Consider the following 25,859-nt stretch of genomic DNA (forward strand, 5'->3'; position numbering starts at 1 on the left):
CTCTTGCAAATAGGACTTTTTGATTGAAAAAAATTCGTCAGGCTTGGAAAACTGGGAGCCCCATGCTCGCCATATTTTGGAGCATCCATTTCTTCCCTTGCTGCTTAATCTCGCCCCCCAAATCTTGTACCACTGCCGCCCCCGTGCAGCAGCCAAGCTTGCAGCAATGATCCAGCGAGAGGCCGTTTATCATCCCATATAAGAATCCACTCGCGAACAAGTCGCCAGCGCCGGTTGTGTCCACCACGGACCCGCCTTCCACAGCTTTTGCTCGGACCACCTAAGATAAAAATCAGTTGTTTTAGATTGTAGAGCCAAAGTTTGTTTCTTCTAGCTGTTTTTACCTCGTCTCCACTTCGAGCAATGCAGCCCTTTGATCCCAGCATAACGACTGCGTTGTTGCAGTACTGCGACAGGAACTTTAATGCCGATTCTGGAGTGGACTCTGGCTCTCCGCTGCAAGAACGAACGGGTAAAAACGAGAGTATATGGCAATGGAAAACAACTACCCCATGAGTTCACGAGCTTCGTCTTCGTTTGCGAAGCAAAGATCTACTTTTCTCGACTGAAGGAGCTTTAAGAGGCGCGGCCGGAAGTTCCTCACTACCTACACAAGCAAACAGAGACAGTTAGTCGAATTTGAGGCGACAAAGCTTCTTTCCCTATAGAGATTGTTTGTTGTGTTGACAGAACCTCAAAGCTAGCGAGATCCATCGAAACAAGAGCACCTTCCAGTTTGGCGAGATGCGCTGCGCTTTCAACAAGCTCTTCTCCATAGAACCCGTAGCCATTTAGCACAAGCCACTGCAAAGACAACCCAAAAAAAAAAAAAAAACACGGAAATTTGCGTATCAAAACACAAGCTTTCCAAATATCACCTTGATCCCCTTGAAATCCTCGCGAGTCAATTCGCTTGCCTATGGCAACAAGACACACTTTTAACAACTTGCGAAAACCGAAAAAGGAAAATCAATTTACCTGAAGCCTCACTGCATCAGATAAACAAGGCCGCATTGTGCGATTGCCAAGAGCATCCACAAGGCACACGCACTAAAACAATGACAAGCAGTAAGAACACCCAGAGAAAGAAAAAGAAGGAATTTTTAGTCACCTGGCCTGTTGGTCCAGACTTTACTCTCAGGCACGAAAGATCCACCTGAAAGCTTCGCATGCTCGTAGCGAACATTTTCCCTTGCTCGTCATTGCCTCTAGCACCGACCATCTTACATCTCACGCCCAGCCCCCCCGCCAAGCCTCGGAGCGTATTCGCTACACTACCTCCAGCTAGCGTGCGAATTGGACTGGAGAAATCACCATTGGGCAGAACATGCTTGTTCACTTGAGCTAGAATGTCTTCTAGCTCCGTGGCCGTGACCTGAGGGAAGCGAGCAAGAGCTTTGAGGATTTCGAGGAGGGAGACTAAATATCTTACCCGAATTGAGCCGCCGCGCTCGCCCGGAACAGATTCCAGCATCGCCCAGTCGACGCGGGCGACGTGATCAACGAGCGCCACGGGCTGGAGGCCGACGACGACGGCATTGCGCTCGCCATCGCCGTCGCAAGAAGCCGCTCCCATTGGCGCCCTAGATCCTAAATCCGACCGTTGGATTAAAGGTTTAATCCGACGGCCAGCAGCGCTAGGGCACTTGAGGCGGGAAGTCGATGATTTAAAATCCACGCCATTGTTGAGCATTGGATGAATGGACAGATAGAAGATCGAACTAGGAGACCGAGCTACTATCGAGGAATTGTTCTTTGCGTCTAATAGTAGGAATTTCCTTTGTCTAGTTTCTGGGATTCAGGGTTCGAAAGATAACTGTAAGTAATGGCGATTATGAGTTTAACTTGAGCTCCTTGGTTACCATCTCCGTCTTGGTGAAGAATCCAGTGACGGGAAACTCTACTTTTGGGTGGTAAAAGAACAGCCAATCGAAGGTTTTTCCAGTGCCTAACATGATTTAGATTGTAGTCTTTTTCATATTACGAAATGGTTTCTTGTTCTCAGGAATTGATCGCTTTCAAGAAAGGAACATCGACAGTCCCTTTGAGCATATCCAGGTTTCATGGAAGGTCAAAGAGCTGGCTCGGTGTGAATGCACCAAATCCAATTGGATGACGAAAACCGCCCAGGAACTTGAAACTCTGGAGTTTGCCTGGAGGTGATGAGCTCATCAGAAGTTCAGTTCTTCACAAGTTAGATGAATTAGTTTTACTAAATACTTTATTTCTGGAAACTAAGCCAAGATAAATAAAAGAATTAGAATCATGGACCTCAGAAGCTGAGGACCGGGCCGGCCCTGATCCACAAACTGCTGAAGAAATACAGCTAAAGCACAATTTAGGATTCCGTGTGCAAAGCTGCTCGCAAAGTGGATGATGGAAATTTCACTATGTGGATTCCCAGGAATATACCTCATATAAAAAAGACGAGAGACAAAAGAATAAAGAGTCGCAAAAGAAGTGTCGAGAAAGATTGCCCTGGAGCGTGTGATGAGTGGCTTGCGTTGAGAGGCAAGGGAACATCATGCATCTATAGGTGTATCTTGTCTCCATTGTGGGTTTTTTATTGGTGCATTGCCTGGGAATATGTACTGGACAGTATACAACCATATAATGTGGTTAAGGTACACGCATAACACACTTGCCCTCTTTAAGGCAAGAAATATTCTCAGGATTCAATACAAATTCAATATCATTGCAACTAAGAGAGGAACAACTCTCTGGAGTCCCAAATAGGTAGCTGAGCCTTGATCTCAGACTAGTGCCAACTTTAGATGCTGAGGGTGCATGGCAACCTCTCATCTAGATTTATGGAAGATCCCTGGTCAATTGCAGGGAATAAGATGATGAGAATGCTCTTTGTCTTGGGAAAGAAGAACAAGTCTATCCAGCACTATCAATAGAGTTTGTTCCTGCGTGGAAAGGGTGAGCCGAGCATTAGCCCAGTGGGCACATTCTGAGCTCATGCTTGTGAACTGCCTTAACATGCATGTGGCAAGCCTATTGAGGTGGTATATATGGCATCTTGTAATGTTGGTCGAATTGAAAATTGCCATGTGGTATGGCTCAGATTTCTGTAGTGGATTTCCTCCATGACAGCAACAGCAAATCAAAGGCAAGAGTTTGGTGTTGTGTTGCTCTAATGCAGTTCTCTAGAATTACAATAGCACTCTACCTAGATTTCTTAGAGTTGCCTGATGATTGTGAAATCCACCATTCTCCCAGACCATCAACCATGAAGTGGATCTCTTAGTGATGGTGAGGAGAGTGATTAGGAGCTTAACTCACTCTAGTAGGTAGTACATGTTCTCGAGAACATAAGTGCCATATGGGTGGCTTGATCACCTTAATAGGTGAGTTATTGCCTATTAAAAACTTAAAATGATCAAAGTTGTTTTTTTTTTCATACTTTCCCTCTTTTTAGATGGTTCTAAATTAAGGTAGATAAGGAATATAAAGTGTTGTATATGGTGTGAAAATCTAACATGTGTATTCATCCATAGCCCACTTGCTATCAACAATGTAAGGAATATATTAAAAAACAACAACAAACTCAAAAGTTTTTTCCTTTGATAATGTTCATGTTTGATGGCTAATAGTGGAGATTGGTTAGTAGACATGTTCAAACTAGAATTTACCATGTTTTTGAAAATCTACAAGCATGAAGTTCATTTTTATCTATCTAGATTTGAAATCATTGCCACCTATTTTCCCAAGTGAGCATGAGCATGATTGAGATTTACTATTGAACCTATTAAAGATCCCAATTACAATATTGCCATACATTGAAAATCAAAATGAAAAAGATAACTAACCTTGATCAACCCATAATCTATGCTCTAAATGAGTCAACCTATAATTTATGGTCCAAATGAGTCTTTAAATGAGTCAACCTATAATTTATGGTCCAAATGAGTCTTTAAATGAGTCAACCTATAATTTATGGTCCAAATGAGTCTTTAGGCTTGTATGCAATTAATCAAATTTTTTTCTAAGCATAGGATAAAAGAAAAAAGAATAAATAAATTGCACAAAAGAAATCTTATAGTAGCATATAAAGAAAAAATGAGAGAGAGAGTACTTAGCTAAAGATTTACTTATTGCCTCATATTGGCTGATCTCTTTGTATGAGTAAAATCAATGAGTTGCTTTGACAAACTCAAGAAAAAACATAAAAAATCACAATGCCATGTAATATGAAAATCACACAAAAAATCTCAAAAATCTAGATAAAGAGAAAATGTAAGCACCAAAACCTGGGCAATTAAGATGCAAATGAGGAAGATCCCTCAATCTAAGGATATTGTTATATTAATTTCTAGGATGCTAAAACTTTAGAGGTAGAAATTTTTTTCATATTACTTCTTAATTGCTTTCTAGAATGTTTGAGCTTTCTTGCCCTAAAAGTCACTATCAAAACTTTTATGAAGAATATGTAGTAGTCTAACAAAAATTAATTTTTATTCATACACGTGTGCAAAAAAACTAAAGAAACTAAAGTGATTTTCACTTACAGATTTAAGAAAGCAATACAAACACTTCACTCACTAATAATCAGTGCTTATTGCTTATCTTCTTTATCCTTTTAGCATGAACTAAAAACGCTTACCCCATACTCAATTTCAAAGTCAGTATGTAGTTAGAGTCCATTTAAATTAGATATTGTTATCACAAATGTCACTCTAGCGTATTATATATATAATGGTCTTTCCCCTATTAAAACTTGTACAATTAATTCTTCTCAACTTATGCACTAACAATAATATAGATCACCATACTTTATCAAGCAATAAAACTTATAAATAACATGTTTCCCTTATTTCTTTAAATTAATATGTATAAACTTATTCTCTCCATTTACATTTTCATATACATCACATTCATAGTATCAAAATACTCCAAGCTAATTCAACAACATAATCACACTATTTTGTTTTTGTCCAAATCCAAAGATGTTTAGGAAACCACACCCCCTCAAGGCATCTAATAAAAAAAACTCCTTAAAGTGTTTTTAAAGTTGTTATGGTTAATGTTTTTGACCATAAATATGTTTGAATCACATTTTTTCTTCTTAATTTGAAAATGAATAAAACTTAATCTTTCTAAACACTTGATCTTTCTCACCTCCACTGAACTAGCATATGCCATAAGTTTAACCATAAAGAATTAAGGATCCCCAAATATCTTTTAAGATGTCATTAAATGATTAAAAAGTTTCAATCGTAGTGTTATTTCTCCACTTTCCAAAATGAGCCCAAAATCAAAGACATTTAAGTCACATTATTATAGAAACCCATTTTGTCAAAAACTCCTTTTATATCCTTTATACTCCTACATTTAGAAGTAACCAAATTTATCAGTTTTAAAGTGGCAACAAGTGTTGCTCCTCATTTACTCCCTTCTCTTCCCTCTTGAGCACTTTCATGATATTAATTATCTCCTTATTATCAATTTTGAGATCTTTCAAATCCTCCACTTGGATCACTATTGCAACTTCATGGCTCTATTGACCACTTTGTTTTTTGTTAACAACCCACACTTAATTATTATTGACTGACAAACCTTTTTTAGTCTCATTTTGAACTAAAGTGCATTTGAGCTTCTTGTTTTGATGAGCCATGTCAAGTTCTTAAATGTTGCTTGATTATACCCATTTTATATAGGTGGGTCTTGTTTTTCCACTATAGGTGAAATTTTTCTCAAAGATGCTTTATTGGCTAATCTTGTTATTGTTGAAGTAGTTAAACTTGCCCCACCCACTATAATTGCATTTTATACAAGTTGGATGCTACTCTTTTAGGTATATTTTCAAATCTTTAAATTGTCCACACTTTGGAGGATGAAGACTCAAACAATGGTTCTCAAGCTCTTTATACACCTTGCTACTCTTCTTTGGCATCACTACTTTTTTAGTGAAAGGATAAATGAAAATCTAAAATATTTCACTATTTTAGAAGTTAAAGGGGGTTGAGTGGGTTTAAAGTTAGCTTTGGGTAAAGGGAGTTTGGGTAAATTATTAAATATATTTAATGTTATAAAGGTTTTATTGTGGAGTTGTGAGAATATTATCACATTACATGTTAGAAAGAAATATTCCAAATTTTGAATGCTTCATTAGAAATAAACTTGAAAAGAACCTTAAAATAATCTAATTGTATGGTAGAGATAATGGGTAGATTAGGCATAGCCGATCAACCTGAGGCATAGTTTAGCTCCTTGCTTGTGTATTTGTCCTTGTCTTATATCTAGCTTGGGTCTAAACCCAAGTTCCATACTATAGTAGTTAGTGGAATATCTATATCCTCATATTAGATTATCAGTATGTTGAAATAACATTAGACTTTATTTAGCTCTGTTTTGCGTGTTAGTTCTATTATAAAGATGCTAGATGCTCTAAAATAGCTCAAATATCGCTTTATACTCTTGTCTTTTTTACTCATCAAACTGTATGCTCAAAAGTCATTCTGTACTCCTCTCATTTCACTCCTTGGGCTATATGCTTAGGAGTTGTTCCATGCTTTAGTTTCTTAAACTCCTTAGGTATATGCTTGAGTGTTTAATTCTATCTCTTCGTTTAGTGGCCTAAGGCCCTAAACTCAAGTTCTGCTCCACTGTCCTTGGCCCACGTGTCCAAGGGTAAAGATTTCACTTCGTGGTTATCCTATAGTAAAACATTATAAGATAAGAGGTGAAAACCATATGCACTATATATTTGTATTAGGCATAATGTGTTTTAGTAGGGCAGAAGGATTGGCAAATAAATGAAACAAGAACAAAAAAGGACTAATAAATTCTTATTTGTTTTAAATCTTTAGTATGAAAGTACTTATTGGAAAGTATATAGTAGTCATGATTACTTTACAAATCAAACTCATTCATCAAGGCATCTAAAATGAGCTTGAGAACAAAATGTATTTTAATCTCAACATGCATATTTTTGTTTTCCAACCTCCACAACTCATTCTGGACTAATGGCATCTATACCACTCAAACTTTGCACTTGGTCCAAGAGCTTCACGTGTCCGATTCCATGACTAACACCCAAAGGTACCACTGACATATCAATGTTACACTAAGGCCATGCCCATTCACCTTTGTCACACTAGTGATCCAACACCACCTACATCACAGTCCCATCTCTTAAAAATTAGGCCATCCGTCCATGAGTGATTATCCTAAATCCACTCCTTAGCATCCTTAGGATGCCGGCAGACATGGGAAACAACTTTCCTCAATATCCCTTTTTCGGTCCTCACTAAGTTTCTTTCTGTCCCCACCAAGTTTCTTTTTGTCCATGGCCGTGTTCACCAACATTGCCAGTGGGTCAATGCCCACAGGCTCAACCACTAAGTCCCATTATCCTCTAGGATTTCCTTACCATATAATTATATCCTTGGTCACTACACCAGAGGATTGCTCCTCTTCCTTTTCATCGTCTAGGATTTTGGGACGACATTTCGGAACATTGTGGCTTTATGCGAGCCTTGTGGGTACTCTTCCCACCTTTTGCCTTTGGGTACTCTATCCATTAGGCTAGAGCAGGTTTCTGCTGAGCTATGCCAAGTATCTAAGTAGGTAATGCCACCCATACTTGGATTGAGAGCATCGACCATTCGATCTCCTAGAAGAGCTAGAGGCAGCTCTTGAACACTTTACCAAGCTACCCTACTTATTTATTCGTATTCACTCTAGCCTTGGATATATCATCAACCAACACATGGGTATGGCCTTCCTTGGTCACATTGGCCTTTTCTGGCCAAATTAGTTTTACTAGAGTTCAACCCCCACACTCTCTCTATTATACTTTTGGAACCCTTTGCATCCCCCTCCCCCCCCCCTTCTTGCCCTGGGGGATGATTGCTTTGGGCTTTCACCCAAGTCCATCTCAGGTTCATCTTAGACTCCATCTCAAACTCTATCTTGGGTCCATCTTGACAATTCCACGTGTCATATATTGGTCCTCTTGTGTCCTTTTTCTAAAAACTCACTTATTACTCGCTTTGTGCTCATTCCTTGAGCACTTTGTTGAGAGTTCCACTCATGCTCTCGACCTTTCAAGTTGGAGCTTTTACTCTCAACATGTTACACTTGTTTGGCTTCTACTGCAGCCACTACCACGTGGCACCAATTCGGCTCCACTTTTAGGGCTTTGGGATTTGTGTCTTACAGGTACTTGGGTTAAATGTCCTTGGGTTTGAGTAATATTGGGTTGTGTGACTTTTCAAGAAGTTCAAATTCAAAACTTTACATTTAGTATCAAAAGTGGTTTCAAATCCAACTTTGTTGGTTGGGTACGGGAATCATAACATGCTGAAATTGATATTTGGTAAGTTTAATTTGCCTTTAATTGCCTTTAGGTGTCAAAGGAACAAGGCTACATAAGCATTTTCATTTCCTTTTATCTTTTAGTAAACCCTCTTATTCTACAATTGAATGTCAAAATAAATCAACTAAAATTGCCTCCTAGTATTTGTAGAGTTCTTTTGAGAATCATTTATTTCAGTTATTACACATCAATGCAAAATAAACTTACTAGGAATCCTTGCAAATATATAAAAAAAAAACCTTAAAGTTAGAGATATGAGGCTTAAAAGATCTACAACAATATTGTTTGTGGATACCATTGAAAGTAATTATTTGTTAAGTAGCATCTTGGCTGCCAATTGCAAATACTACAAAGTATTTCATGAGTTTTTATTGTTTATTGTTTTTGTTTTTAAGATCAAAGCCATATCTCCTAATAACCAAATTTTGCTGAGGGAGAAAAAAAACTCTAAGGTAGTGTATTAATTTTAGGAAATTCTAAAGATGGGAAAAGGAAGAATGAAAATAAAAGATTTATACTTTTCTTTATATAGTAGATTGTCAATTTTTCAATTTCTTTTATATTATTTAATAGAACTCAAGCAAGTCCTTTTAGATCTCCTCTTAGCCCTTTTATTTTATCTAACTTGCTTGTTATTTTCTTATAGAAACATGAAATTGTTTTAAAATTCAATTACTTTTTATCTAACAAAAGTAAAAGTATTGTGATGATTAATTTTGATTCAATTAACAAATAAAGCTAATGTGGTGATGTGAAGTTGAAAATAACACTATCAAATTTTTCAAATTCACTCCTCCACAACATCATTACTTTCTTTTCTTGCTTCTCTTTTTCAACTTAAAAACCTTACTCAAGTTAAAAAAAAATTTAATATCTCTCTTCATTGCTTTTGGATGTTCCTTCTATGAATTCAACAAAAGATCTATCATCTCTTCATTGCCTATATTTTAAAGAATTTAACTTATTTCCTCGTTACTTGTTTAAATTTTTATCAATCCCTCCTTAACAAGTGTTACTCCTCCTCATTCATTCCCTTCTTTTCCCTCTTGAGCACTTTTATGATATTGACTATTTCCTCATTATTAATTTTGAAATCTTTCAAGTCTTCAATTTGGATTACTATTGCAACTTCATGGCTTTTTATTTTTAGTTAATAACCCTCATTTAACTGTTGTTGACAAACAAACCTTTTCTAGTCTCATCTTGAACTAGAGTATATTTAAGCTTCTTGTTTTGATAAGCCATGTCATTTTTTTTAATTGTTGCTTGATCATACCTACTTTATATAAGTGGGTCTTGTTTTTCCACTATAAATGAAATTTTTCTTACATTAACTGCAAAGGTACTTTATTGGCCAATTTTATTATTATTGAAGTAGTTAAATTTGCCCCACTCACCATGATTGCACTTTATACAAATTAAGTGCTACTCTTTTAGATATGTTTTCAAGTTTTTAAGTTGTCCACACTTTTAAATTGAAAGTTACTCTATTAGGAGGATGAGGACTTAAAAAATGGTCCTGGAACTCCTTATACACTTTACTACTTTTCTTTGGCATTACTACTTCTTTAGTGAAAGGATAAATGGAAACCTAAAATATTTCACTATTTTAGAAGTTAAAAGAGGTTGAGTGGGTTTAAAATTAATTTTGGGTAAAGGGAGTTTGGGTAAATTATCAAATATATTTAATGTCATAAAGGTTTTATTGTGGGGTTATGAGAACATTGTCACATTGCATGTTAGAAAGAAACATTCCAAATTCTGAATGCTCCATTAAAAACAAACTTGAAAAGGACCTCAAAATAAAGCTAAATTTTAAGGAGTGAGTTATAAGAGAACTGTATCATAAAATGAGCAAAAGCACACCTTCCAGTCTTGGAAGCCAGAGAGAGGGGGAGCATTAGAGTGCAAGTGAGCAATCATTTAGAATGTAACAATCAGGCCTATGAAAATGGCAGAACTTTGAGCCTCAGGAACATTTTGTAGTTCAAAATGTTCTCAGTAGGAGAGTTGAATTGGTCTAAGAGGGTTGTAAGATGAGATTGATGATTAGCTCTACATCAATGAGTCTGCTGAGACAATTGACAGGATGATCTTGAGACTCCATTCACGCTTTGTGCATCTGTTCTTCTCCTTCCCTAAGAGTTAAAAGTCAATACCTGTTGGGAGGCTGACCTTGCCACTGCCAATGGAGAAATAGAAAAATGGAGGTAGGGGAGAGCCAATTCTACCAAAAAACTCAGCTTCAGGTCTATCAACTTACCATGGTGTTTGCGTACTGTTCTTATATGTATGTTGTTGTTAGATCCTCGGCTGGTCTTGGATCATATAAAATCTCTCCAAGCATCTGAAGCTTGCTTGAAAGACTAGGTTTGCAAGTTTGGCGTTGCGAGTTGTGTATTTTCCTTATTCTTTTTGTTTCTGATTGAGTCTTCTTTGTCATTTCACAGCTCGCTATGCTGATCCATTTGTCAAACAAGGAGCAAGAATTTGCAGAATTGAAGGCAAGTCTCTCTTCAATGTTTCTTTGTTTTTTTCGTTATAAACACAATAGCACTTTAGACTCTTGTTCACGATTTGAAACTTTCGTTAAGGCCTCCAACACTTCAGGTACTTGTGTATTTTCCAGGTTAACTAGTGACGACATGAGACTGTGACCTAACAAAATTGTAAGATCGTCTTTTGCTGAATCATGTAGTTACACATATGAAGGTTAGTCTTTTCCAGGTCTGAGGTTGTGACTTCCAAAGTCTAGGAGCTGGAATTGCGGAAAAGAAGGCCAAAGACCTGACTGACGATACTCCGCACAGTAAAAACGGCAAAATGCTCATGACAAAGTGTCATACGCTGCAAGAGGGGGAGGGAGGCTTGGGAGGGGAAGGTTCATTTCTTTCCAGTATCTTCGACTTGTTTCAAGCAAAACGTTACAGATACATGATCTGGAAACAAGGCTGGCTGTTCAAAAGTCTTGAGCTCTAAATTGAAACGCAGCTATCAAGGTTTGTAATCTTACAACGAATCTCCTGAACGTTCTAAAGGTTTAAAATGTTGTGCCAGAGTTGTTTCGGTATGTCCATGATCTCAATGAAGAGGCTGAGAGCTGTAGCAAATGGTACAAGCTGGGAGGTTTATTTTGACATGTTTGTCTTGGACACAGGTGCGTATACTGCAGAATCAAGTGGAGCAAAAGGACCGGCAAACGGATGACACAAGAACAAAAAGGGACTCTAGTAAGTTCTCGTTTGTCTATAATCCTTGTATCAAAGCGCTTGTGGTGTTTTTCAATGATGCAATGGTCCCATCACGCTCTAAAGCTATATACTTGATAGAAACTTACCTGCCGAGAAGATTGAGTATAATAGTAGTCGCGTGATCACTTCCCGCGGCCACTGCCGATCCATAAATCTACACGCAAGATACAAGCTTTTCCTTCACATTTGCAAGTTTCTAAGCCAAAGGAAAGAAAGAAAATGCAGTACCTCCTTCGAGGGAAAAAGATGGTCATCGTCCTAGAGCTCACCAAAACGTTCAAGCCTCAGCCGAGAAATAGACGCCATAGCCAAGCGTGGAAAATCCTAAAATGGATTTATTTCTTCTCGAACACGCTTGACCTTTGCCTACCATCACCTTTTCAGCAATGGAAGTGAAGAACACAGCTGCTTGTACTTGACAATGTTCTCGTAGAAATCCTTGAGTTTCTTTTGCTTCCGTCACCCAAGACGGAGATGGTAATCACATGATTTAGATGCAATGGAACTGATCCGCTTTCAATAGAAACAGAATCACAAGCTAAAAACTGGAGCTAGAAGCTATGAAAAGCCCTAATTGTTTTGTTTATCTTGAGTTTCCAACTCCAGGCAAACTTGCATTCAAACCGAGCCAGTGCTTTGACCTTCCATGAAAACCTGGACATGCTCGAATGTTCCTGACTTTTTTCAAGACGCTGGCTCAGGAGAGCTTGTGGCGGTCAAGAGGATTGGTGCTGGATCGCAGCAGGGGGACAAGGTGATGTCCATCAGCAGCATCCATCACCTCAATCTCGTCAAGCTGTCGGGATTTTGCCTCCATTCATCACTCAGCTTGTTCGTCTACGAGTTCCTCCCCAAGGGCTGGATAGCTTGGATTAGATAGTTTCTCCGTGTGTGATGGTGAAAATGCTCGAGGGTGCCATGGATCTTGTTGTATTTCCTGGAGAGACCACCTTTTTCTCACTGGTAGTGAGTAGCAGTCTGAAGTGTTCCATCCCGGTCTCGGATTTGGCACGCTAGAGGATTTGCAAAGTCAAGAATAAAAGTCAATGTATTCAAAGACTCTCTTATCGTCCGAAAACTTTAATGTTTTTAAGGGGGTTAAAGGTAGTTGCCCTAATAAATTTTAGGGTTGTTACAATGGCGGGGGGCAGAGGCAGCGCCTATTTCGTGGATCCGCTCCTGCTGCCTCGGATCGAGCAATACGCGCACAACAACAACATCAATCACATCGACAACACGGTAGATTATCTCCGGCGATCTTACAGGGAGTACCAGCGGAAGCAGCTGCTGCCATTCCGGAAATCCGTGGAGCAAGCGGTGCGCATCGTAAATCAGAGCGGGGAGAGCTCTGAAGAGAGCGAAGGGGAGGAAGCGGCGGCATCATCGCAAAAGAGCTCGCAGAATCACAGGCCTATGATCTTCCTGGACACTCCAGTAAGTGGTGGAGTGTCCGGTCCTTTGACAGTTGCTAGAACACCGAATAGCAGGAAGAGAGAGCGAGAGAAAGAGGAGGAAAATGCCGATAAGAAGCGGAGCAGTGTGGTTCCTCCCGAGAAAAAGGATGGAAGGCAGCCAAAGTTCGCAGGGGCGACAATGCCGCAAAATGTGAGCTTCAAAGATTTTGGAGGCCTTGGCGATGCCATGGACGTGATCGTGGAGTTCATATTCCCGGTGGTAAATCCCGACGTGGTTGATGCGGTGGGGATGGAGCATATGAAAGCTTTGCTTCTTCATGGACCTCCTGGCTGTGGAAAATCTCTGCTGGCCGAGGCCATTGCGAATGAAGCGAGCGTTCCCTTCTTCAAGGTGTCAGCTCCAGAAGTTGTGTCTGGAACATCAGGTAGGAACTTTTTCTTTCGTTCTTTCGGTGAGAGTTTTGTTTTTATTTTTATCTTTTCTTTCTCTTTCGTGGTTGCAGGTGAATCGGAAGCAAAGCTAAGAACACTGTTTTCCGAGGCTTTTAGAGTCGCCCCAGCCATCATATTCATCGACGAGGTCGACGCTATTTGCTCCAAGAGAGAGTCTGCTCAAAGAGAGATGGAGCGGCGGATTGTGACGCAGTTGATGGTCTGCATGGACGAGATTGATTACGCTCCACGAGGCTCCGAAAGTGAAGGTGGTGACAGTAACAAGCTGAGGCGCTTGCTCGTGATAGCAGCTACAAACCGGCCTGAAGCTCTGGATCAGGCTCTCAGACGACGTTTCGATCGCGAGATCTGTTTGAAGGTGCCTGATGAGAAAGCTAGGCTGCAAATATTGACAGTCCTCGCCAGCAAACTTCGCCTTGATGGAGAGTTCGACTTCAAGGCCATTGCAAGGCGGACGCCGGGTTTTGTCGGTGCGGATCTGAAAGTTCTTACAAAAGAAGCTGGAGTTGCGGCTATCAGGAGGATTGCTGCAAAGAGGAAGGCAGCGCCAGCGGAAAACGAGGCTGAAAATGTGTGGTGGAGACGTGCTTGGACTCCCGAAGAGCTCCAAGAACTGCGGGTTACAATGGACGACTTCGAGGTAATGTTTTTCTGTTCGGTTCACTCGCATTTGTTTCTTCATGCAAATGTCAATGCAGGTTGCTATAAAGAAGGTAGTGCCATCCACAAAACGAGAGGGGTTCACGGAGATTCCAAATGTGAGCTGGGAGGATGTGGGAGCTTTGGAAACTGTGCGTGAAGAGCTCGAGTTTTTAATCTGCAGCCGTGTGAAGCATCCTGAGGACTACGAGGTTTGTCGGTAGTTTTTCTTTTTTGCAGTACCATGGCACTGTGTAACATGGTCGCCCTGTGCAGACTTTAAATTTCTCGGACAGTGGATTTCTTTTGTATGGGCCGCCTGGATGCGGCAAGACTTTGGTTGCAAAGGCCGTGGCCAACGCTGCTGGAGCCAACTTCATCTATATCAAGGTAACAAGTCGTCAAGAACTCTCCTTTGCGCTCTAAAAAATCAGCTTTTTGACGCAGGCGGGCGAGCTTTTTAACAAATACGTTGGTGAGAGTGAGCGAGCGGTTCGGCAGCTGTTTTCTCGTGCCAGAGATTGCTCGCCTTGCCTCATATTTTTTGACGAAGTACATCTTTGATGTTGAAGTTTTTGTCTAACGTGTTCTTACAGATAGATGCATTGGCACCAGGCCGTGGAAGCGAAGCAAATGCGGCGACTGACAGGGTAGTGAATCAGGTAAGCTCGTGAATGTCTGCTCTCTGTTTGTTTGTTTATGTTTTAAAGTTTTGCAGCTTTTAGTCGAGATGGATGGTCTGGAGCAGCGAAAGTGTGTATTCGTGATTGGAGCGACAAATAGGTGAACAAGAAAAACGGAATTTTTTCGCTCTTTTGTAAACGGGTGCTGTTTTCCAGGCCAAACATGATCGATACTGCGTTGCTCAGGCCGGGTCGTCTCGGCAAACGCATCTACATCCCTCTCCCAGATGCTCAAGGACGAGAATCAATTCTCAGAGCTTTGTTGCGATGCTTGCCTCTAGCGGCGGACGTAGACATGGCCGCTATCGCGCAGCACGAGCTTTGCGAAGGCTTCACAGGAGCCGATCTCCATGGCCTTGTCAGTTGTCGCTCGTCGTTTTCCTCGTTTGTTTTTTCGGCAAGCTTTTTCCTAACTCTTCCTCCTTGTTTTCTTCTTTCCCTCGCAGGTCCAGGAGGCATGCGGCGTCGCTCTGCGCGAGAGGATACCACTGTGGCGTGCGAGCAACGGACAAGCTCCGCAAAGCGGGGTTACACTCACCCAAAAGCACTTCGCGGAGGCTCTCAATCGAGTGGAGCCTTCCGTATCGGCCGGGGTACGCATCAAAGTCACGATTTTTTCCCTCCTCCGCGTCATAACACACCTGTGATTTGATTGCCAGGACTACTCCAAAAATTTTCCAAGCTCCAGCCAAGCCGAGTCGCCGAAAACCAAGAGAAGAAAAAAGAAGAAGACGACGAAGGGAACAGTCCGGCTAGTAACACACTGTTAAACTAGAACTTTCCTGGGAGCCGTTAGATCAACGGCCAGATGTGATGGACGGCCACGATTCGCGATGCTGTTAAAATACGAAAGGGCTGGACTTTTTCTCCGCCATAGCCTACCAGTGATTAGGGCTAGATCTAGCGCCGGGATGGGGAGCCGCGACCGATTCTCCGCGGCGCGCGTCTGATCTGGGAGCTCCGGCGCCACTCCGAGGGATTCCAGGGGCCAGCGGCCTGAGGGATTAGCGCGGCGGCGTGGGGGCGGAAATCCATCGCAATGGCGGGCAGCGACGCCAATCTGGTAAGAAAGGTCGTGCTGAGCTACATCTACGTCGCGATCTGGATCTTCCTGAGCTTCACGGTCATCATCTACAACAAGTACATCCTCGACAAGAAGATGTACAATTGGCCCTTCCCGATCAGCCTCACCATGATCCATATGGCCTTTTGCTCGACGCTGGCCTTCCTCCTGGTGCGCGTGGCCAAGGTCGTGGAGCCGCTGGGCATGACGCGCGAGATTTACATGTCGTCGATCGTCCCCATCGGCGCGCTCTACTCCTTGAGCCTCTGGTTTTCCAACTCGGCCTACATCTATCTCTCCGTCTCCTTCATCCAGATGCTCAAGGCGCTCATGCCGGTGGCGGTCTACTCCATCGGCGTGCTGCTCAAGAAGGAGATCTACAAGCCCGAGACGATGGGAAACATGGTGCTCATCTCCATCGGCGTGGGCATCGCGGCCTACGGCGAGGCCAAGTTCAACACCTTTGGAGTGATCCTCCAGCTCGCGGCCGTGGCGTTTGAGGCGACGAGGCTGGTGATGATCCAGATCCTCCTCAGCTCCAAGGGGATCACGCTCAACTCCATCACCGCGCTCTACTACGTGGCTCCCTGCTGCTTCGTCTTCCTGTGCGTGCCGTGGGTGTTCGTGGAGCTGCCGGTTCTGCGCGAGAGCTCCAGCTTCAGCTTCGATCTGCCAACCTTTGGGCTCAACTCGGGCTGCGCGTTTGCGCTCAACTTGGCGGTGTTCTTGCTCATCGGGAAGACGTCCGCGCTGACGATGAACGTTGCGGGGGTGGTGAAGGATTGGCTGCTCATCGCCTTCTCCTGGTCGGTGATCATGGACAGGGTGACGACGCTCAATCTGGTGGGATATGGGCTGGCGTTCCTGGGGGTGTGCTACTACAACCACGCCAAGCTCCAGACGATGAAGGCCAAGGAGGGATTGAAGAAGTCGCAGCAGGAGGAGCGGGACGACGAGGAGCAGGGCATGGTTTTGGTGGAGCACGCTAACACCAAGGATGATGATGGGGGAAATTCGTGAAAGCTCTTGGGGCTTGCTTGCGCTGGCTATGGCGACGCGGAGAAGAGGCAGAAGAAGAAGAAGAAGAAGAAGAAGAAGAGAAAGAGAAGGGAGAGAGATCATCTTAGATGATGGTAGGACTATTTAATTTCCATTCAAAAGAAATCAGTGTGAAGAACAAACTCATCTCTTTCTTTATTGATTGTGATTGATAATAACGAGAATAGCTTCGTTTTCCAACAAACCCATAGCGGTACAAACGTTAAGAGTTTGTTGAAAATCTTCTAAAGAACAAAGTCGAAGAACAGCATTAATAACTGTTGGAGCATATTCGCCCAAATTATTTCACATCTACAACCCAACCAAGCGTTGGAATCGAGAGCGATTTGCATCTTGGGATTGCAAAACCTGTGACACTTGGGTTCTAGGTCGATCCCAATGCCGGGTTGTAGGCCCCGGGTTGAAAGAAAGGGTTTCAAAGAAGAGCTCTCTCCAAGGAGCCTGAGAGGAGCTCAAGCTCAATCTTGGGAGAGCTCCCCCAAGCTTGAAAGCCCTTCTCTCCTATTTGGAAAAAAGAGGGAAAAATCCAGAGATTTCTTACTCCATTGCCAACTTTTCAATGGCGAAAGAGAGGAAGTAGATTTCTCAGGCCTAGTGGAGCGGATCAGATGGAGTCATCATTGGAGCTCCTCTAACCATAGCTTCTCCAGCTCCTCACTGGCTAATCTCGCATCAGTCTGGCAAGGGTCATGGAAAGTTACCTGATCAGACTGTTGATGACCCTTATATCTTGATCATATGATTTTATATATTGTCCAGCTCACTCAAGCTGAGATCGCTTTCCGGGTCTAAATCCACTAGCCAGGGATTATGGTTTCGAGGACAGGGAGAGCACAAATAAAAGGGAAATGCGTAAATAGACTCACAAACGTCCACTCCAATTGCGACCAGAATCCTTCTCCATCTTCTAGATTGAATCCCAACATACCATAAGACACTGATGCTTGATTCATTCAAAGTAAGCAAATAAAGCAAGTCCCAGCAAACATTCAAGGCCAAAACTCCAAAAAAGAAGCTCAAGATATATTATGGCATTCTTGAGCGAAATACTGGTGTCTTTCCAGCTGAAAAGTCTAAACTCGTCAGTCTTGCTTTCATGGATTTTGACAGAACAGTAACAACTAGGTTACCATGTCATAGATGAAAGATATGAAAAGGTAATTATTCATAAGAACATAACATAAATACATACATACATCTTGACAAGCAAAGTGGCTCAGGTAAGCATGTAAAGCAAGTAATATCTACTATAGTTACAAATCAAAGAGTACCTTGACATGACTGAGTGTCTCAAAGCAAGAGAAGGTCATTGTGCAGCTTCTAGAGGTGGTACAGTGCAAAACCAAGACTTTTATTTTATAACTGAAAGTCAAACTTACCAGCACAATAATACTAGCCACCTAACTCATAATTAAGATTGTGGATACAAAACCATGTGTGATGTAAACATCTGAAATATTATGACACAAGGAAAACTAAAAATGACAATCTTATAGAGGTGATAGCTGTGTGTGTGGCAGCAAACTCCCTTGAGATGACATAAGTTCCCATGTCACAGTGTGATGCAAAACTGGGAACTCCTTTGTTCAAGAGGAATTCTGCTCAAGTTGATCATTAGGTGGTCAAGTGTCAACAACTTTGTGAGGTTCTATGAGTGTTGGAAATCATGGTTTCCAACTCCTTCAATCATGACTACACTTTGGGCCATTTGAGCGAAAGGACAGAGTTGAACTCTTAACTAAGAAACATAAAAATAAAAGCATAGAATAACTTTTAAATATACAACCAAGAAGCAAAAGAATAGGAGTTTAGGGCAATTTTCAAACATACAATTAAGGAGAAAAAAAAGGAGCATAGAACTAAAACCAACAAGCCTAACACTATTTTAGGCTTAACAGATATTGAAGAAGAAGAATAAAGTAAAGACGTTGCCATTGAAGTCATTAAATATCAAGGCAAAAGGTACCCTAAAAGTGCCCAAGTTAAGATGCCTACTTGGCTCCTATGGAGTGTGGAGCACATCTCTCTTTCCTGTGCTTTGTTGAGGACTTGAGACAGTTGTTTAATTTAAGAAACTTTGTGGTTGGGGTGTCTTGGCATAAAAAGTCAACTACATGAATCCTTGATTAACTGTCGCTTGGTGCACTACCATTGAAAAGGTAACCAAACACTTCTTACTTCCATTTCTCTTCTAGAACTGAGGCTTGGATCGCAGGTTTTCACTTTGCTGGCCAAATTCGCGTTGGGAATGAACATAGAGCCCAACTTCAGATATTGTGAGGCGGACAATGACCGTTGATTCTTTGAAATATATACCGTCTCCGGGTATGCCTCCTTATTCCCGCTGGCTAGAAGCAGAGAGAAGATCATGGATCATCGAGACCGAGATAGGAGGCTCACAAGTGTTGACGGTATATAGGCAGTTTTTCTTTCACTGTGAGAGCTGGAGCTTCCAGGTAGTTGCAAGCTGAGCTCCAAACCTGCAGCTTGCGACAACATTGAAGTGATCAATTGATCAAGAATTCCTTGCTGCCTCAGGCTGGATGGACCACAGTCCGATTTTCACGTACCTCTCACTCCAAGCCACTGCTAGCGCTGCGAGTTCGTCGTACGAGGAAGATGGAGGATGAAACCGACAGTGCGCTTCGAGCTGACGGTCTTGTCCGTGACTCTTGTGTGGAGCCACTTGGCCACGTATCCTGGAGTTCTCGTCCTGGAGCGGCTTGATGTCCAGATTTGCTGATCCGCCTTCGCTAGATTGTGATGACGATCCAGGATTTCCTTCGTCTACCACCCACGATCCCCTATCAGGTGGCTTTCTGCTTCATCTGTAGCCCAGCGACTGGTTTCTATAGCAAGAGGGAGGGACGAGGACCAGACCTATTTTGATTTCGAACCCGAATGGCCAGGAGGTTTAGAGAACAATCTAGATATTCGAAATAACAGTCAGAGAATATTCGTCCCCCACGAAAGTATTCCAGTGGAGTTTTGTGTCAAAGCCGCGGCGACGCTTGGGTTGCTGCGCCAATGGAGTCATCCGGGACTCCAACAGCGGGAGTTCCAGCAGATATTGGAGCTCCAGCTCCAGCAAGAGATCCAATTCCATCTCCATCTCCAGCAAGAGATCTAGTTCTAGCTCCAGCTTCTCCTGTGATCACTTTAGCAGGGGTTATGCCGGCCCCTATGGAAGTAGATGATGTAAGTTTTTTTCTGCTGCTGTTGCGCTTTCCTCCAGCCCCTGTCTTCTCCAGTATGGTATGATCAAGAGGCTGCTCCAGAAAAAGAAGCCCGGACTCAAGATCAATAGGAGAATTTTTCGCTCTTGTCACACATTTCATTTCATGTCTTCTCATCTCACATGGATTTAAAAAATCTCTCCCAGCCGCGCGAAAAAAATTCTAATTAGGGTTTAAGGTTTTTGGTCCGGCTCGGCCCTAACTGCCGTTCGCTTGATGGCGGCGGTAGCTCCGGCACCACCGGTGCGATGGCGAGCCGAGTCCAAGGAGATTGGAGGCTTCTACACGTTTCTCAAGTCGGAGGTACGCTGTGGATTGCCTGCATTGCGATTGAGCTCTGCAAAACATGGATCGTTTTCTTCTCCTCGATCGCTTCTTCTCCGTCGGTTTTCCCCCAGGTGGACAAGCTCAAGGCGGCCGAGGGCAAGATGAGAACCCACGCGATGAAGCAGTGCAACGTGCTGCTCAAGGAGTACGTGAGCTTCAATCCTTACATCCAGCGCCTCTACTTTGAGCACATCCGGAGCAAAAAGTATGGCGATTCTAGATATCCTCAAGCGTACCGCTGCTCCATGCGACAGCTGAGGTCCCCATCGGGTAAGAAGATCCTCCTTCCACTCTCTAAAGTTCTTGGAACTCAGCCTGGTTTGATCCAGTTCTTCGTCTCTTCTTCTTCTGCCAGTGTGGGACTCGTCTCCTCCGGCTATTTTCCGAAGAGAGAGCACGGTGAATCCAAACCACATCATGTCCGAGTCGTCCTCCATGTCGGGCTACGAGAGCTCCGACCACGCAAGCGCTCGGATACTGGCCAAGACTCCAAAGCCAGAGCAGGGCCGAAAGAAATCTCCGGAGGGATCTCATCATAGAGGGGCCGAGACTTCTCGAAACCCGGAGCGAGAGAATGGCAAGAACAGGTCTCCGGTTCTCATAAGATACAGGTCTCCGGACTCAAATCCGGAGAGGCCGAGCCAGGGAAGTCCTTACAGAATCTCCGAGGGGAGTCCCTTCAAGTATCGCAAAGCAGCAGGCCAACGAGTGAACGAAGACGTTGTGGACAGTTCTGTGTATCGTCAGCCGCCACCACCTCACCGGCAAGTTCAGCTGGATCATCCTACGTTTGCGAGGGTCATGGCGACGAGCGGCTCGGAAGTCGTCTCGGAAGTGTCCCGGTTTTTGACGCCGCAAGAGACGAGAGCTGCTGGTTCGAGATACGATCTCCCGACGCGGCTCTCGAGCGGCAGCAGCAGCGATCAGTCGACTCCGACAGCGGTGTTTGAGTCTTTGAACAGACGCACGGCGAGAGCGTCGGAACTTTCGACTTTGCAGTCGCGGTACTCGTCCCCGACGAAAACCATGGACGGCAGCAACGTCCTTTCAGGTGTCACAACCGAACCTCGGACGTCGTCGACGACTTCTTCGTCCACCGCAGGGATACCAGCAAGTAGCGATCTCCAGCATCGACACCAGGCTTTGTTTTCCTCATCGAGTAGAACCACGACGACGACAACATCTTTGTCGAGAGCTTTTGACACAAGCTCAAGAACTCTGGACACTAGCTCACAGGTTGGACTGCAGCAGCCGAGAACCGCATCCAGTGATGCCGTCACCAGCAGCTCTGCGAGGGGTTTGGATCGTGTTCCCGGCACTCCGTCCACGAAAGAAGTTTCTTTCGACGACGGTTTGCCTTACAAACTCGAGCAGGGAGGAGTCTCTTACCAGGACGAAGGCACTCAGACTTACTCGGACAGGATACCGGGAGCTCATGCATTGCGATATGGCATCGTCCAAGGTGGAGTTTCTCCTCCTCACAGGTCGGATCCAGATTTTCCCACTGCTGCTACCATGACTACTGCTACGACTACTGCTACCATCACTACTGCGACGACTACTACTCCCACGACGACGACAAATGCTACTAGGAACGAAGTATCCAATCAACAACACCCCGCCGCTAGCTCTTCGACTCACACCCGAAACGCGAGTCCCAGCAAACTCCCTGGAGGTGGAATTTACACTTACAAGATGCCGGCGGGAGGCTCATACAGAATGCTTGATCACTCAGCCAGGCTGCCGGAGGCCAAGCTCGTCGAGGGCTCTAGCAACATTTATGTCATCGAAGACGCGACTCAGTACAAGGTGTCCGAGAGCCGGACGTCGGAGCACGTCACAGTCGGGCATTTGCTCTACGGTAGCGAGACGAGGACGCTCGACACCGAGAAGAGAAGCCGGACGAAAAGTGGTGACAACGCTCTCCGACTTAAGAGGTTCTCTTCCATGTTCGTCTGCCTCGTCCATGATCTAAAGCTTGCTCTTTTCTTGTTCTATCCTCCAGGAAAAAGAAGAAGTTTGCTGCTCACCGATGCGATGTGAATGATCTAGTCCCCGAGCAGCGGAGAGTGAGGCGGAGATCCATCCAGAATCGAGTTCCAGAGACGAGGAAATACATGTTCTACAAGTACTACGGTATGACACCAAAAATTCTTTTTTTGCCTTGAAGGTTTTGTGAGGGTTTTTTCTCCAAGGATTTGCTGGTCAAGGAGCTAAAACGAGCTGGGGTCACAATCGCCCTCTTGGAATTTCTCCTCCTCACGCACAAAAAGCTCCTCCTCCTCCGGTGGTGGAAGGTGAAAGGCCCGACGCCGTGTAGAAATCTCCAGTAAAAATTCGCTCGTCACTGTAACTTTCCTCGTAGTTTTACCGCTATAGGCAGTTTGTCAATGTGTGTGGAGTCTGTGAGGAGGGATCATATAATTTCATCCTTGGAAGCAAATTTTCCTTTGGAATAGGGTTAGGGCTCTCGCGATGGATTCCTCCTCCGAGGACGACGTGCCGCTCGCGGCGCGCTTCAAGAAGGCAAATCCAGCCAAGGATTCGGACGACGAGGACGACGTCCCCCTCGCCCGGCGCATCTTTTCCGCGAGAGCGCGCAATCCCGGAGCGGAGCAGCACGCCAGCTCCTCCAAGGATGGATCGGTGGCGGCGGCGCCGGCTTCCGCCGATTCCAACGCAAGCGGGAGGAAGAGGCCCGCGCCAGCGTCCGCCAATGGCAGTTCCAAGAAATCCAAGGTCGAGGTGAGCTCCAGCGATGAGGAGAGTGAGGAGGAGGATGACGAAGACGAGGACGAGGACGTTCCCATTGGAAAGCGTTTTGGGGGCGATAGTGCAAAGCCAGGGAAGAAGGGAGCGACGAAGGGGAAGGCTGGGAGCAAGAAACCCAGAAAGGGGAGTGTTGCTGAGCCAAAATGGACGACGCTGGAGCACAATGGCGTGCTCTTCCCCCCGCCGTATAGCCCGCATGGAGTGAAGATGCTCTACAATGGTCGGCCAGTCGATCTTACACCAGAAGAAGAGGAGGTTTGTAGCTCTTTGTTTCGCTTTCTTCGTTTAATTGTAGCTGGTCTTGCAGATCGCGACGATGTTTGCCGTGATGAAAGACACTGACTACGCAACCAAGCCCGTCTTTGTCAAGAACTTTTGGGAGGACTGGAAGAAAGTTCTTGGTCCAAAGCACGTCATCCAGAAGTTTGAGCTGTGCGACTTCACTCCTATTTTCGACTGGCATGCCGCGGAGAAAGAGAAGAAGAAGCAAATGAGTGCAGAGGTGTGTTCGTCCGTGGATTATGTGTTTGTCTCACTTCTTTTTGCAGGAGAAAAAGCAACTGAAAGAGGAGAAGGCGAAAGCAGAAGAACGTTATGCATGGGTTCTGATCGATGGTGTCAAAGAGAAGGCGGGGTTACTTCTTTTCTTTCCACCCCATGGCAGTTTTCTTACTGTAACTCGTGCCAACAGGTTGGAAATTTTAGAGTGGAGCCTCCTGGCCTTTTCCGGGGCCGCGGCGAGCATCCCAAGGTACTTAAGCTTCAGTTTGTTTGTAAGCTTCACACCATTGTCGTTTAGATGGGAAAGCTGAAACGGCGCATTTTTCCTGAAGACATTGTACTCAACATTGGAAAAGAAGCACCAGTTCCAGAGTGTCCGCTTCCTGGTCACAAGTAAGTGTGCATTACATGATTCTTATCTTGTTAGGCTAACTTTGCTTACCGCAGGTGGAAGGAAGTCAGACACGATAACACCGTTACCTGGCTTGCGTTTTGGAACGACCCGATCAATGTGAAGGAGTTTAAGTACGTGTTTTTGCATCAAAGTAGTAGTTTGAAGGGCAAGAGCGATGAGGAGAAATACGATAAGGCTAGGAAGCTTACGTCAAAAGTAAGCAGGCGTTTTCTTTTCTTTTCTAATCTTCATTTCTTGTCAGATTGATAGCATACGGGAATCTTACACAAAGGATTTTAAAGCGAAGGATGTGGAAGCACGGCAGATTGCGGTGGCCACGTATCTTATTGATAGGCTTGCTCTGAGAGCAGGAAACGAAAAGGTGGAAAGTGTGTCATTTTCGTGCCTGTGAATTGACATTTTGATTTCAGGATGACGATGAAGCTGATACGGTTGGCTGCTGCTCGTTGAAAGTGGAGCACGTCTCTCTTTCCCCTCCGAGCTCGCTTGAGGTGCTTTGTTGAGGACTTGAGACTGTTGTTTTGTGATCTATGGTTCGCATATTTACAGTTCGATTTTCTGGGTAAAGACTCCATCAGGTACCAAAACTCTGTGGTTGTAAACGAAGAGGTATACGACGCTATACACGACTTCAAGAAAGGTATGTTGTGACTTGTGTTGTCCTCGTTGAGATGAGCTGTTTGTTACACAGGGAAAAAGGAAGGGGTTGACCTCTTTGATAGGTTAGATACTTCTAAGCTTAATGCCCATCTGAAGAAGTACATGCAAGGTCTAACAGCGAAGGTGTTTCGAACGTATAATGCGTCATATACTTTGGAGACGCAGGTTTGCGACTTTTGCTTTGTCAAGGCCAAAATGATCTGACGCATTACTTGTTACAGTTGAAGGAGACGCTTGGTGCGACTCTTAACGAGAAAACTGCAGAATACTCCCGAGCAAATAAGGAGGTAAGAGAACGTTCTGTTTGGTTAGCACTCATGAATCTTGTTGACAGGTCGCGATTCTATGTAATCATCAACGGACAGTATCCAAGGGCCATAGTGCTCAGATGGAAAGATTGGAGGCAAAGATTTCAGAGTTAAAGGTCTGTTTTTCTTTATGGTTTGTTTGAGGCTGACGCTTTGCTATTGGCAGACATTGCGTGAGGAACTTGCAACAGACTTGGGGAAAGTTAAAAAGGGCAAACCCCCAGTCCACAGCACCGCTAAAAGGCCTCCAACCGCAGAACAGTAAGTGGATGATTTTTATGTTTCCACTTTTATGATACTGACTATTCATGTAAATACCAGGTTGGAAAAGAAGTTGGCTCAAACTGATGCAAGGATAGCGAAGATGACCTTGGATCTGTCCGTCAAAGAAGATCTCAAAACCGTAGCGCTGGGAACGTCCAAGATCAACTACATGGATCCTCGAATAACAGTCGCTTGGTGCAAGCGACACGAAATCCCCATTGAGAAGGTGACCAGGCACTCCTTACTTTCATTTCTTTTATTTCTTTTACTGAGGCAGGAGATTTGGATCACAGGTTTTTAATAAGTCATTGCTGGCCAAATTCGCGTGGGCAATGAACGTAGAGCCCAACTTCAGATTTTGTGAGGCTGATGGTGGTGCAGACGAAGACCTTTGATTCTTTGAAATATATATCGTCTCCTCATTCCCGCTGGCTAGAAGTAGAGAGAAAAACTTGGAAGAAGGGAGTGACTCCCCTCTGCCAATATA

The 25,859-nt window shown here is 43.8% G+C and overlaps 4 protein-coding genes across 4 annotated transcripts; 3 read left to right on the forward strand and 1 right to left on the reverse strand.

The window, feature by feature from the left end:
- Nucleotides 1-3: 3 nt before the first annotated feature.
- On the reverse strand, nucleotides 4-1,595 carry LOC9646355 (uncharacterized sugar kinase slr0537). The gene is made up of 8 exons (XM_002976137.2): nucleotides 1,433-1,595; nucleotides 1,112-1,375; nucleotides 979-1,050; nucleotides 879-917; nucleotides 694-804; nucleotides 510-607; nucleotides 345-456; nucleotides 4-280 (listed from the first exon to the last, which is right to left on the reverse strand). The coding sequence occupies exons 1-8, from the start codon at nucleotides 1,574-1,576 to the stop codon at nucleotides 38-40; spliced, it is 1,083 nt and encodes a 360-aa protein (XP_002976183.1). The 5' UTR covers nucleotides 1,577-1,595; the 3' UTR covers nucleotides 4-37.
- An 11,119-nt stretch (nucleotides 1,596-12,714) lies between these two features.
- Nucleotides 12,715-15,646, forward strand: LOC9645869 (cell division control protein 48 homolog C). The gene is made up of 10 exons (XM_002975936.2): nucleotides 12,715-13,417; nucleotides 13,496-14,085; nucleotides 14,144-14,296; nucleotides 14,361-14,474; nucleotides 14,532-14,636; nucleotides 14,681-14,746; nucleotides 14,803-14,867; nucleotides 14,924-15,125; nucleotides 15,214-15,360; nucleotides 15,427-15,646. Exons 1-10 carry the CDS (start codon nucleotides 12,715-12,717, stop codon nucleotides 15,535-15,537), a joined length of 2,256 nt encoding a protein of 751 aa, XP_002975982.2. The 3' UTR covers nucleotides 15,538-15,646.
- A 13-nt stretch (nucleotides 15,647-15,659) lies between these two features.
- On the forward strand, nucleotides 15,660-17,073 carry LOC9645870 (probable sugar phosphate/phosphate translocator At4g32390). The gene has a single exon (XM_002975937.2). The coding sequence runs from the start codon at nucleotides 15,807-15,809 to the stop codon at nucleotides 16,848-16,850; it is 1,044 nt and encodes a 347-aa protein (XP_002975983.1). The 5' UTR covers nucleotides 15,660-15,806; the 3' UTR covers nucleotides 16,851-17,073.
- Nucleotides 17,074-22,891: 5,818 nt separating this feature from the next.
- LOC9645871 (DNA topoisomerase 1 alpha) lies at nucleotides 22,892-25,794 on the forward strand. The gene is made up of 15 exons (XM_024680890.1): nucleotides 22,892-23,479; nucleotides 23,532-23,726; nucleotides 23,773-23,853; nucleotides 23,916-23,975; nucleotides 24,024-24,118; nucleotides 24,173-24,335; nucleotides 24,382-24,501; nucleotides 24,551-24,631; nucleotides 24,690-24,780; nucleotides 24,832-24,965; nucleotides 25,022-25,087; nucleotides 25,135-25,224; nucleotides 25,275-25,369; nucleotides 25,430-25,598; nucleotides 25,666-25,794. Exons 1-15 carry the CDS (start codon nucleotides 22,928-22,930, stop codon nucleotides 25,765-25,767), a joined length of 2,094 nt encoding a protein of 697 aa, XP_024536658.1. The 5' UTR covers nucleotides 22,892-22,927; the 3' UTR covers nucleotides 25,768-25,794.
- Nucleotides 25,795-25,859: the final 65 nt, after the last annotated feature.

The sequence above is a fragment of the Selaginella moellendorffii genome, unplaced genomic scaffold, assembly GCF_000143415.4.
Source record: "Selaginella moellendorffii unplaced genomic scaffold, v1.0 SELMOscaffold_29, whole genome shotgun sequence".
NCBI classification, from domain to species: domain Eukaryota; kingdom Viridiplantae; phylum Streptophyta; class Lycopodiopsida; order Selaginellales; family Selaginellaceae; genus Selaginella; species Selaginella moellendorffii.